The sequence below is a fragment of the Myripristis murdjan genome, chromosome 6 (genome assembly GCF_902150065.1).
Source record: "Myripristis murdjan chromosome 6, fMyrMur1.1, whole genome shotgun sequence".
NCBI classification, from domain to species: Eukaryota; Metazoa; Chordata; class Actinopteri; order Holocentriformes; family Holocentridae; genus Myripristis; species Myripristis murdjan.
Genome location: NC_043985.1, coordinates 30,321,750 through 30,334,813, shown reverse-complemented (window position 1 = coordinate 30,334,813; position 13,064 = coordinate 30,321,750). Strand labels below are relative to the sequence as shown.

The 13,064-nt window shown below is 42.7% G+C and overlaps 1 protein-coding gene across 2 annotated transcripts in view; it reads right to left on the bottom strand.

The window, feature by feature from the left end:
• The window catches only part of LOC115360313 (guanine nucleotide-binding protein G(o) subunit alpha), a 118,599-nt gene that overhangs the window by 197 nt on the left and 105,338 nt on the right, over window positions 1–13,064 (bottom strand). The window contains exons 7-8 of one of the 2 annotated variants that reach the window (XM_030053154.1): window positions 9,025–9,178; window positions 5,603–5,894 (exon numbers count right to left, since the gene is read on the bottom strand). The exons of the other annotated variant lie outside the window; for it this stretch is intronic. Coding sequence (XP_029909014.1) covers window positions 5,707–5,894; window positions 9,025–9,178 — 342 coding nt within the window. The 3' untranslated portion in view covers window positions 5,603–5,706. Of the gene's footprint in view, window positions 1–5,602; window positions 5,895–9,024; window positions 9,179–13,064 lie in introns of those variants that run through there. 2 annotated transcript variants of the gene reach the window in all.

Here is a 13,064-nt window from a genome sequence, read left to right as displayed (position 1 = left end):
ACTGGCTGAGTATTGATTGGGATATTATCTATTATGTAGAAGTCGCTGCATTATTGATGATGTGACAACCCTGTACTTACTGAAAAATAAATGTAAAACTAATCACATTTTGTAAAATATAAAATTGGTATATTTAAGAAAGTGAGGTTTTTTTTTTCTTTAAGGATGGATTTTCATTCCAGTTCTTGTTTTTTATTTTTTCACAGAGTTCTGTTCACAACCTGGCGAGGTGTTTTCACGTGTCTCATTAAAATATGGTGTTTTTGACACCGTGCAAGCTTCCTGCCTGCACATGTTCACAGGTATTTTCATTAAATTTAGCATGCGACACCTCGAGGAGTCACCTGGATCTTAGCAAGAGAGAAGCAACATCCTGTAAAATCTCCTCCTCTGGCGTTTAGCTCTCCTCTAGACCAAGAAGAGTTTCATCCAAACTCCGAGTGAGATTTTCACCGTTTGGAGAAACAAGCTTCTCATTCAGCTCTGTTTCATTTTATTCCTCACCTGTTAATAACGGGCGCTCGCTCTGCTCGGCTCATTAAGGATGAACAGGAGTCCATTAGCCATCTGTGTCTACAGCTGAGAGATGCTGCTTTTCATACTCCGTCTGCAGCAGCTCCTGCGCTGAATGCAGGCGTGCACTCTCATGTATTGCTCCTCACAGGCGCAGAAATAATTCAGATATCATTGGTCCTAATTTAATGCAGTTTGGAGAAAGAAAAGCCGAAGCCAGGCAGGCACATCCTTCATAGTGGCTTTTAAGCACCTGCTCCATTTGCTGCCTGTTAAACTGCATTCAGAGTTAATTCAACCGCAGTGCTGCGAAAAAAATATGATTATGTAACTCAAGAGTCTCACTGCACTGCTAAAGCTGCGATAATCAAAACCAAGAGACGGTTTAAGTGACGACCATGTGTGAAATTATAACGTAATCTAAAGGAATACTCCAATGTTTAACACAAAATAACATTTTTCTGACTTCCCCAGATTAAGACGTGTGATACCACTTCCACCTCTGTACGTCCACTGGTTCAGCTCCTGTGGGTAGCATATCATGTTAGCTTAGCATAAAGACTTGAAGTCTATGAGATTTGTTAGCCTGGCTCCATCACAATGAGAAAATAAACCTTACAGAAACTCTGAAGTTTGACGGAGCTAGGCTAATGACTCCTATAGACTTAAAGTCTTCATGCTAAGCTAACACGAAATGCTACCCATATGAAGTGGACGTGCAGAGGTGAAAACGGTATCGAACATCTGGTCTCAGGCTAGATAAGCTGCAAAAAGCGTCTTTAGCCCAAAATGTTGGAGTATTCCTTTAAAGGTTGAGTCCACATGGTCCTCATACTTGCTTGCTTTTTCCACATTTTTTTTCAGTTGAACCTAAACAGTCGTCATTTTTGCAGTTTCAATTATTTTGGCGTTAAATTTCAGTCTGGGAATTTAACAGACATCCGTTCCAAAGTGGTCCCACTTATCAGTTTAGTGTGAGGTTTCTCAACCACTGGACCACGGCCCACCAGTGGACCGTGGACTCCAACGTCATGAAAATGCTGGTGTTCCTTGGAGATGCATGGAGAAAAGATTTTTTTTTTTTAAATGAATATGTACTTGAATGAAAAACAAATGGTTTCACTATTTCTGAGCAGTTTTAAGTGCAATAACAATGTTTTACTCATCGCTGTGACTGTCGTGGAAGGTCAAACATCACAATACTGCGCTTTTTCAGTTTGAGTCTGACAGAGTAAAACTGAGCCTTTTCTCCAACGAGAACCACATAATGATTGGGTTTGTATATTCCTCATTAAGGCTCTAAAATTATCCAGATATAATCCAGATTATACAAAGTATGGATTTGCCACAGGGGAAGTGATGATGTTGCTCATTAATATCGAAATGGCCCATTTTCTTTTTACAGAATTATCCTTTTTTTTTAGTTAGTTTCTGTGTGTTTTTTTTTTTGTTTGTTTTTTTTTTAATTTGCTTTTCAGGCTGCTGGCTTTTGCACTGAAGGGAAATTATTTTGGCGGAAATTCCTCTTTTGGGGCATGACGAGCGTCTGAGCGAGGAGGAGCTCGAGGGCCTTGAGGTGGTAAAGGCCCAGCCCGCCCAAATCTCTGAAAGGCCCCTTTAACTCGAGACGTAAAAACGTTTCATGCAACCAGAAAGAAAGTTCCAGAAAGTGAGCAGAAAAAGGCACATGCTGAGGCTGAAATAACCGGACAAGACAACAGGCTTTTTTTTTTTTTTTTTTTTTTTTGTAGTCATGAAAACGGTGGCTTTTTAATGTAAACACTACATTCGATTGGTTTTTCCAGCACGGACATCCCACATGAAAGAACAACCATTCACTAAAGAGGAGGAGAGAGAGAGAGAAAGAGAGAGAGAGAGAGAGAAAGAGAGAGAGAGAGAGAGAAAGAGAGGGGAGAGAAAGCAGCACAGAAAAAAGCATTCACTGGGTAAAGAACAGAACAGAGGGGAGGTAAAAAATAAAAAAAAAATGTATTTGAACGCAACAGAATGCCAAAAAACAGGTATATCATGTCATTATACACAGTTGTTTTCTCTTTTTCTTTTTAAAAACTAGAAATAAAGAAGGTGAGGAAGAGAGGGGTTTATAGATAGATAGATAGATAGATAGATGGATGGATGGATGGATGAGGGCTAACATAGATCACGTCTTTCCAAATCTACGTGTTGTGTTACGTGTGTGTGAGTGCGAGCAAGAGTGTGTGTGTGTGTGTGTGTGTTTGTGTGACGTGAGAACTGTGCTTTTCATTGTAGACCTGGAAGGTGTGCGTGGAAACTAAAGAGAGAGAGAGAGGGAGAGGGAGAGAGAGAAGAGAGAAGATTATTATTTTTTAATTTTTTCTTAATTTTTTAAGTTTTTACAGCGTCGATGTGCGAACGCGCGCGCGGCGCCGCCGGCTACAGCGGACGCGGCGAGCGAGGAGAAAAAGAAAACGCGCTCCCTCCCCCCCATACACACACACACGCGCGAAAAAAAAAAAAGGTGGTTTCATTTCCGAAATAACAAACAAACAAACAAACAAACAAACCAACGAACCAACAAAAAAAAAAAAAGAGAGAGAGAGATATCGTCGTTATATTATATTTAATCGTTCTGAGTCAGGCTAAAAGTGAAGACACGGTCTCGAATGCGGGAAACAGGCAAAACGGTAGGCGAGGGGAGGGGGCGGGGCAGGTGGGTGGGGGGGTGCGGGAGGTGGGAGGGGCTCGGGGGGGCGAGGGGTTGGGGGGGGGGGGGGCACAGTTCAGAGCATTACAACAACACAGGGTCAGTCTGAAATGGCGGGTCGGCGATTCGCTCGAACCCGTCGCAAAAACACGTCGTCTTTTTTTTTTGAAATCTTATTTTAAAAAAGGGAGATACAGAGAAAAAAACGTTCTGTAGCTACAAAGCACAGGAAATATACCTTTTGTGATAATATTACAGGATCAACGCAGTCGTCGTCATCGTCGTTGTTGCTGTTGTTGTCGATATTGTAGCTGTTTTTTTTTTTTTAATATTATTGTTGTAATAATAAGCATAGCCTTTTTTGTGTCTTTTTTTTTTGTATTTATGTTTTTTTTTTTTATTATTATTATTTTTTCACCGGTTGAGATTTCTACGTGTCACTGCGAGAGTCCAGATATCTACAGGTTTTCTACCTCAGACAAACAGCCGGTTCACGTTCTTCTCTTCGCTAAAATCCCCTCCGTCTGATTGGCCCCGACCGCTTCACTCCCCGCCCCTCAGAAAGGCAAACCCCGCCCCCTCTCGCGGTCGGGAACCAATCACCTTCTCTTATTATTCCACTGCTGCTGATGTCTGTCCTCCTTGCGTTTACTTGTTTTTTGTATTTTTTTTTTTTAAATCATCTTTTGCCATTTTTATTAAAATGATTTTTTTTAACTATTTCTGAACAGTATCTATGTGAGTTTTTTTTATTTATTTATGTATGAATTAACTGGTCTCTTTATACAAAGGCTTGAGTATCTCATGCTATCTGTGTCAGAGCCTCGGGACGGGAGAGAGGCGACGCGAGGAGGAAGAGGAGGAGGAAGAAGAAGAGGAGGAGGGGTGGCAAGGAAAAGAGGGGCCCTTTGAGCCGCCTACAACAACCTCTGAGCCCCACGAAAACCAGGAAGTCGGGGCGTCATGCAACAAGAAGGGAGGAGGACGAGAAAACAAACAAAAAATAAAAAAGAAAGAGAGAGATGGACAGATGAGAGAAGCGGAGAAAAAAGGAGGATTAAAGGCATGGCGGTGGCGGCGAAAAGGGAAAGAGAGCGAGCGAGACGGGTGAGAAGGGATGCGCGGGACAGGTCGATCGGTCGATCAATCAATAAATAAATTAATAAATTAATAACAATTATCAAAAGAGGCGTGAGCTTCCTTACGTGGTTAGTGGCGGTTGAGACGGTGAGAGAGAGAGAGAGAGAGAGAGAGAGAGAGAGGCGTCGCGTCGCGGTTTTCCTGCGTCTACAAGCGTCGCGATCTACAGCACAGCACCTCCGTCACATGGCGCCCAGCACGCTTCCTATTGGCTCTCAGGCTCGGCCGTGACCCGTGATTGGCTAGCAGCTAAAGGCCCGTTTGGGAACAGGATGCCTCACTTCCTGTCGATGAAAACCGCGTCTCGGTTGCACGCGACGGTGAGCGAAAAACGACGCGCAGATGCACAAACAAAATAAAATAAAATAAAATAAAATAAAATCGATGGCAAAAATCTGAAGTGGCGTTGGCTAACTGTAAACAAAAGACTGTGCTTAAGTTAGGAGCAACGGTGTCAGTTTCAGCAGGTCTCCAGTGTGTTTTTGTTTATTTATTTGTTTATTTTATTTTTTTTAACTCCAGGTGTTCGTTAACGCTATATCGTCGTTATCGCGAAATCGTTAGTATGCACTCATCGCTACAGCAAAAAGCAAACAAACAAATAATAATAATAATAATAATAATAATAATAAACAAGTCAAGGTGTCGGGTGAGGCAAAATGTGAATAAAAATCAGTGTACAGACTGATGCTCATGTAATAAATATACACACATGATCAACAAAAAAAAAATAAAATAAAACATGAGTCATATTCATAACAACAATAAAAAAAAAAGTAAAGGTTTTTGTTAAGGACGAACGAAGAAGACGAGCTGTTGGAAAAAAAAAATAAAGAGAAAAGAAAAGAGGAGAGCAGGGAAAGGAGGTTTTCATCAACTTTGTTCTAGAAGTTTTTCAAGGCTGCAGGGTTTTGTGTTGTTTTTTTTTTGTTTTGTTTTGTTTTGTTTGTTATTTATTTTTTTTTTTACATTTTTTTTTTTAACTAAAACAAATGTGTTGCTTGGCAGCCGGCCAGAGAGGGACAGGAGGAGAGGGAGGAGCGAGAGAAGAGAAGAGACAAAAACTAAAAACATTATATATATATATTTATATATACGTATGCCTATTTTTTTTTTTTTTAAATTATCCTCATTATTAATATGTACCAAGTTGCATTTTTTTTTCTTTCTTTTTTTTTTCTGGTAATAATCAGCAGAATCATCGTTATCATCATCATCATCATCATCATCATCTCCAGAGCAGTGTCAAAGGAGCAGGGAGGAGGGAGGAGAGAAGGACAGGAGGGGAGGAAGGAGACAAGGAAGGGGGAAGGAGGGAAGGAAGGAAGGATGGGGAGGAAAGAGGGAGGAGGGGCCTCGGAGCGCGCTCAGTACAAGCCGCAGCCCCGCAGGTTGTTGGCGATGATGATGTCGGTGACGGCGTCGAACACCACCTGGATGTTTCCTGTGTCTGTGGCGCAGGTCATGTGACAGTAGATTTCCTTATTTGGAGAGCGGTTCTTACTCTCAAACTGTGCTTGGATGTAGGCCGCCGCGTCCTCGTAGGTGTTGGGGCCTGGAGGGACAGACAGACAGACAGACAGACAGTTATCATTAGTGTATAAATCACATACTAGCTGTGTATGATGCTGCGTTCTGTCATATGTTCTTGTGCTGTATTTCCTGTATGGGCCAGTCTTAATCAGTATTTATACACTACTCACAAAAAGTTAGGGATATTCAGCTTTCAGGTGAAATTTCAGGATGAACCTAAAATGCATTATAACCTTTACAGGTGAACTTAATGTGACCTTCTGTAAACTTTTGAATGCACATGTCCAACTGTTCAATGTTTCAGTACTTTTTGCACAAGTTGCTGTTCTCTAACAAGGAGTTTAACGGCAAAATTCACATCAGGTGTTTGATGCTCCAGCTCATCGAGGTCGTATCATTAGGGAACGGCTGCTGGAGACTGGGGTACCTCAGATGGAGTGGCCTGCACTTTCTCAGACCTGAATCCCATAGAAAACCTATGGGATCAGCTGAGTCGCCGTGTAGAGGCTCGGAGCTCTGTACCCCAGAACCTCAATGTCCTGAGGGCCGCCCTTCAAGAAGAGTGGGATGCCATGCCTCAGCAGACAATAAGTCGACTTGTGAACAGCATGAGACGTCGTTGTCAAGCTGTAATTGATGCTCAAGGGCACATGACAAGTTATTGACACTGACATTTTTTGTTGTGGTATACCCACCACTGTTGTTGGCTTTTGTTTCAAGAAATTGTTTGAGATGAGGAAATCACCAGTGTATGCTTCTACTTAAATGCCCTACTTTCATGATATAATATCACTGTAGTGTGAACATTTTACATTTTCCATAAATTTCACCCAAAAGCCAAATATCCCTAACTTTTTGTGAGTAGTGTATATTTGCATATTTACTGATTTCTTGTCTTGTCTTGTTTGCATGTTTGTGATCGCCAAGGTTATCACAGTTCTGCATTTTTCATTTTTATTTCATTTTGACTTCTTGTTTTCAGCTTCAGCTTGGTGTTTATTCATTTTTAAAGCAGCTTGGCCAGTTTATTTTATTTTATTTATTTATTTTTCACATTTTTAAAGTTTATTTTTTAAATTTCTTTAGTTTTTTAGTTTAAAATGCTCAGGTTGAGTTTGGTGTTCATCAGTTTCCGCATTAGTTTTAGTCTTTTTTGTGATTTTGTATGGTGATATGAATTTGTCAGGGATGAGATTCAAGTCAGAATTGCGTAATAAAAACTCAAATAAACATCAAACCATTTTAAAAAATGTCCTCACTCAGGACGGACGAGCAACCAACTAAACTGACGGAGACAAAACCTGCCGATATTTTGTCTATAATTTCAGTTTATTTTTACAGTTTCAGTTAGTTATCCTTCATTATGTAAAGCCTCGTTCTAATTTTTATTTCAGTTAATGCGAATGTTTTTTCAAACCTTTTGTTAGTTTTCATTAATGATAATAACCTCTGTGATTTCATGCAACTTCACTTACATTGGGAGAGAGAGAGAGACAGAGAGAGAGAGAGAGACAGACAGACAGACAGTGAGAGAGACAGGTGTTTCGTGGCAGGAGGCTGAAACGCTCCTGCCGAGTCGCTGCAGAGCCTGACGGTGAACGTCAGACAGGAGTTAGGCTTATTTATTCTTTTTTTAATGTTTATTAGCTATGCTGTTTTGATATTTTAGTAATGTGGATATTTTCTCAGCATTTATGTCAGCAAAGCTCTTTGAAGAGAGAGGGAGAGAGAGAGAGAGAGAGAGAGAGAGAGAGAGCCCGTCAGACAGACTTACTGTTATTATCAAGGCACTTTGCAGAAAATAAGTAAAGCAAGAGAGACAGAGTGGAATAGCATACAGGCTCACAGTGGAGTGTGTGTGTGTGTGTGTGTATGCGTGTGTGAGAGAGTGTGTGTGTATGCATGTGTGTGTGTGTATGTGTGTGTGTATGAAGGCAGGAGACAGCTCTCACTTGCCATCTTCTCTCTTTTCCCTCTTCATGGCTGACCAAGCGTGACCGAGCATCTCTTCTCTCTCTCTCTCTCTCTCTCTTCTCTCTCTCTCTCTCTCTTCTCTCTCTCTAGCTCTCTCGCCCTCCTCCTCCTCTCCGCTGCCACAGACACATCTGACCCTCTCACCTCCGCAAAAAAAGAAATCTGTCGACTCTCCTCGGCTGCTTGCCTCTCTCTGTCTCCCTCATCTGCTTTTTCTTTCCTCCCCGTGTTTATCAACCCCTCTTCTTCTTCTCCTCCTCCTCCTCCTCCTCTTCTCTTTAAAACTCAATCTAAACAGCTGCCTCTGTGATTTAAAGCTCTGGGTGTCTCTGAACTTTTTCCTCTTTCTTTCTTTCTTTTCTTTTTTTTTTTCTTCTAACTTCGTGACAGTAAATCTGAAATTTGGGAGTAGGAGTCAGAACTCCAGAGTCTGTCTGCCAGCGTTAAATCAGCTGGCAGAAACTCGGCGGAGGTTTTTAAGGAGCGATTTGACTCCGGAGGATCAAAGATGCAATAACAAGCGGCTCGGCCTCGTCTGTTTCTATCAGCGTTCGCTCCAAAATTCAAACATGGGGGGGAAGCCAGCAGAGGAGCTCGTGGCTGCTCCACAGTTTTGATACACAATATAAAAGACTAATGTGCTAATTTGATACTGTAATATTATTTAATGAAAAGGACTACATGGGATATTTTGATATCTGTGGTCAGGTCTGTACATTTGAATGAGATGGGAATTCCTGATTATTAAGGCGCTGATTTGCATACTTAATGACCTCATTGGCATAATAAGTTCATTTCATTATTAAATATTCCTCATATTGTCTTAGTTCGTCTATTTATTTGAGTTTGAGATTCATATTTTTTATTTTTTATATTTATATTTTATTCTTTATATTTTTCATACTTTTATAATTTTTGTACATCTTTTAAAAAAGTTATTTTATTTTTTCTTACTTTTTTTTTGCTGTAGACAGACGCAGGTATTTTTTTATTTTTTTTTATTTTTGATATATTGGATTTTTTTCACAATTTTTTTTTGGTCTTTGGATGAGGGTCTGCATGCTGGGCAATGAAATATAAATATAACTGCATTTTATATCTGAATATCTTGTCTTTATTTTTTATTTGTACTTTACTTTTACATTTACTTACTGTATTTTTTTTTTTTTGGCCCTCACCTGTGTACTCGGGGAAGCAGATGCTGAGCGCCGACTTCTTGATCTTCTCGGCGAACAGGTCCTTCTTGTTGAGGAAGAGGATGATGGAGGTGTCGATGAAGAACTTGTTGTTGCAGATCGAGTCGAACAGCATCAGAGACTCGTGCATGCGATTCTGCGGAGGAGGAGGAGGAGGAGGAGGGGGGAGGAAGATGGATGATGGAAGAAGGAGGACGGGAGGAGGAGAGGGAGATGGAGGACGGGATTAGAGAAGACAGAAGACGGAAAGAAGAAGAAGAAGAAGGAGGAGGAGGACAGAGAGGAGGCACGTGAAGGGAGGATGATCAAAAAAAGGGAGGAAAGGTAAAGTTACCAGCACATTCATGACCTTTGTACAGTAAATATCACCTGAATGAGGAGAAGGGGAGGTGTGTGTGTGTGTGTCTGTGTGTGTGTGTGTGTGTGTGTGTGTGAGTGTGTGTGTGTGTCATTGTTAGTCTCCTGCTGAGACGTCACACAGACGGAGTGTGTGTGACTCTACTATTTTGTGTGTGTGTGTGTGTGTGTGTGTGCATGTGAGTGTGTGTATGTGTGTGTGTGTGTGTGTGCGTGTGTGTGTGTGTGTGTGTGTGTGTGTTTCTTATAGACCTGTGTGGCAGCCACATAACTGACTGTTACATGCCTCTCTCGATCTATGTGTTTATATGTGTGTATGTGTGCATGTGAGTGTGTGTGAGTGTGTGTAAGTGTGTGTGTGTGAGTGTGTGTGTGTGTGTGTGTGTGGTAGTTTGTCCTCATCCCAGGCTTGGAACAGGGGCAGTGACATACTCATAAGTAGTTCACAAACGCTCCCAAAAGGGAGAGAGAGAGGCAGAGAAACAAGATAATGAATAAGAAATGAGGTTACAGACACACACACACACACACACACACACACACACACACACACACACACACACACACACAGGGGTCTTTATTGCAACTTCCTTCTTACATTTTTCAATAAACACATCTTGGAGAACCAGAGAGAAAAGACACAGTTGTTTGAGCATTTTTTAAAAAATTAAAATATACAACGAGTACACACTGGAGCTGGACAGGAACACACACGGGAAACTGTGTGTGTGTGTGTGTGTGTGTGTGTGTGTGTGTGTTTAGGAAGAGAGCAGAGCCGCACAGGAAACAGCCACACACACACACTCGGTTCTTCATGTGGTGCTTTATTGTCATTTCTGTCATGTATAAATACAGCTTTCAATAAATAATTACAGCAGTGAGGGAGACACAGCAGATAAATATTACTTACAGCGCTCTGTGAAGTACAACACACACACACACACTCACACACACACACACACGCACTCACACACACACAGGATGTGTTTCTGCACAGGCTGACGTGGTGGAGTTTGCACAGACGGTGACGAGCTGAGGCCTTCGCAAAAGTCACCGCGAAGCAGCTATGGGCATTTTGAAACCTAAATCAGCAAACAAACAAGCAAACAAACAAACAAATAAACAAACAAACAAACAAAACAGAGCACTACCAGAGCGCATTTAAAGATAACACGGGGCGCAGGCGTCATAAAGTGGTTTCTGAGTCTTCATTTCGAAGCCGGTGTGTGTGTGTGTGTGTGTGTGTGTGTGTGTTTACGCTCGCTGCCGTTATCCGTGTTGTCATGGTTTTGTAGCCGAGGGGGCGGAGCCAAGGCGGCGCCATGGGCAACCGTTAGGAAAGCTGCCATCATATCCTGCTAACAGCACAGCAATTATTTTGAAAATCACCACAAGGAAATTAGTCACTGGGAGTAAAAGTACAGGCGTGAAGTTTTCTCCCATTTCGGGTGGGTCACTTGAACGCACCACGGGACCGCATCATCCACAACACAGACGCTGTTACCCATAAACCCTCAGACTACACTACCCACAAACCTCCTCTTCACCTCAGTCTCAGGAGATTATTTCTTTATCTCTGTGGCTGCAGCCGGACATGAACTACACTTCCCACAATCCTCTCTGCCTCGCCTGTTGATGTAATTTCTCACGGGTATTTATGGAGTTTGCTGGCTGTTAGTCAGGGGTGGGGACAGGTTGTGAAAAAGGAGGGCATATGCACACACACACACACACATCCACACACACACACACACGGCGGTTTCCTCTCATCATTATTCTTCTCAGTGGAAGCGTCAGTCCTATCTGCACCTGATTAACAACCAGTGAAGATCTTTGGTTTGTAGAGAGAAAGAGAGAGAGGAGCGAGGGAGGCAGATGGAGAAAGAGAGAGAGAATCCAGCAGAGGAAGAGGAGGAGGAGGAAGAGGAGGAGGAAAAGGTTCAGGTGTGAGAAAGAGATAAAAAGAGGGGAGGAAATGGAAGAACTGTAGGTGATCATCCTCATTTTTTTTTTTTTTAAATCTGTACGCCCGTCATCACGAAAAGACAGATGAGAACGACTGCAAAACAGAGAGAGCGAGGCAGAGGAAAGGAAAAGAGAGAGAGAGAGAGAGACTCCTCATGTCCTCTCCTCTCTTCTCTCCTCGTTTCCTCTTTGTGTTTATCCTCCTCTTCCATTATCGCTCCAATATTCCCTTCATTCCCAGCTTTTTTCTCGGTTGTTGAGCAGCGACTCTTGTCTTTCCACTCGACGTGGCTCTCATTCTAATGAGAATAAATAACAGGATTATGGGTGAATTTCCCAGCAGTGGACATGCCGTTGTTTGGAAGGCGCAGTGATGAGAAACGGGCAATCTTCTTGCCGTGGGAGGGCGACGCTTTTTCAGAAACGGAGGGTTCACGCCGCTGCACTCTCGGCTGATGATGATGTTATCTAAGCGGCGCACGGCGTGGAAACATGCGTACATCCCGCGTGCGGCCGCCCCGAGCCGCAGGTTAACGCGGCGGTGAAAGACGTCGCAAGACAAAAAAGGCTACGAGCCGTACGCGCCGGCGTTCCCGTCCCGAGGGCGAACGCTAATGCAGGCGTCTCCTTTCATCCCGACGTGAAGCGGAGCTCGCTCACGTGGTGTTTTGTTGCACAGTTTGTATGTGGAGCTGTGTGGTCCCTCGCATGTATATAAAACGGCGAAGGGCCCCATATGCAAAAACCACTCAGGCAGGGAGCGCTTTTGTTTAATTATAATGCAAAAAACTGACGGGATAGGAGGCGCCGCGGCTGCAGGATTCATGCATTTTTCACAGCTCAGGCCTGGGGACGAGTGCCGAGCTTGGAACACACTGCTGCATGTTTTTGTGTTCTTTTTCTTTTTTTTTTTTTCTAATTTCTTTATGCACTTTTCATGTATACACTGTAAGCTGTAATAATTGTGATGATTTTGCATCTCCATTATCTGCCGTCAGCCTCCACAGTGAGGGACCCAGCTGTGCATGATGTTACCGTTTAGCCAGGTTTCCATTCTTTATGAATCAAGCTGGAGTTAAAGAGCTATTGATCAGCATTAAACCAATCAGAGTCAACCGATTACGTAATCGGGCATCGCACCACAGGGACTTTTAGACCGGCTTTTAGAAATCGCCATATTTACCTCGCTGTCGGTAACGTCGCAGTTCTCCACAGCTGCTGCCATGTTTACCTCTCACCCCGTGCTGTGAAGGCATCATCAGAGAATGGGCCAATCAGGTGTCTCGCTCGCATTCTGGTCAAATCTACCCGGGCCGGAACGAGAGCAGCAGTTTAGAGTCGATTCTAAACGTCTGCTGATTTCATTCGAATCCTTAAGAAACTGCGCCGCGTCGAGCTCACATCCAAACTGAGACGATTCCTCGACCTCGCAAATCTTCACTGTCTCTACTGAGTGAAGCTGCAAAATGTGCAGGCCTCTGTGCAGATTACAAAATAAAGGTTGCCCCACACACACACACACACACACACACACACTTTGACAAGCAAGCAAGCGAATTAGTAGAAACGAACCAATAAAAACAACGTATTGTATTTGGACTTCTTGTAAACACACTTCTGCACAACTGCCGCGTTGTTTTGTTGTTTGTATCCGCAGAAGTCAGTCACGACATCAGAAAAAGATGCAACCAGCTGAGTGA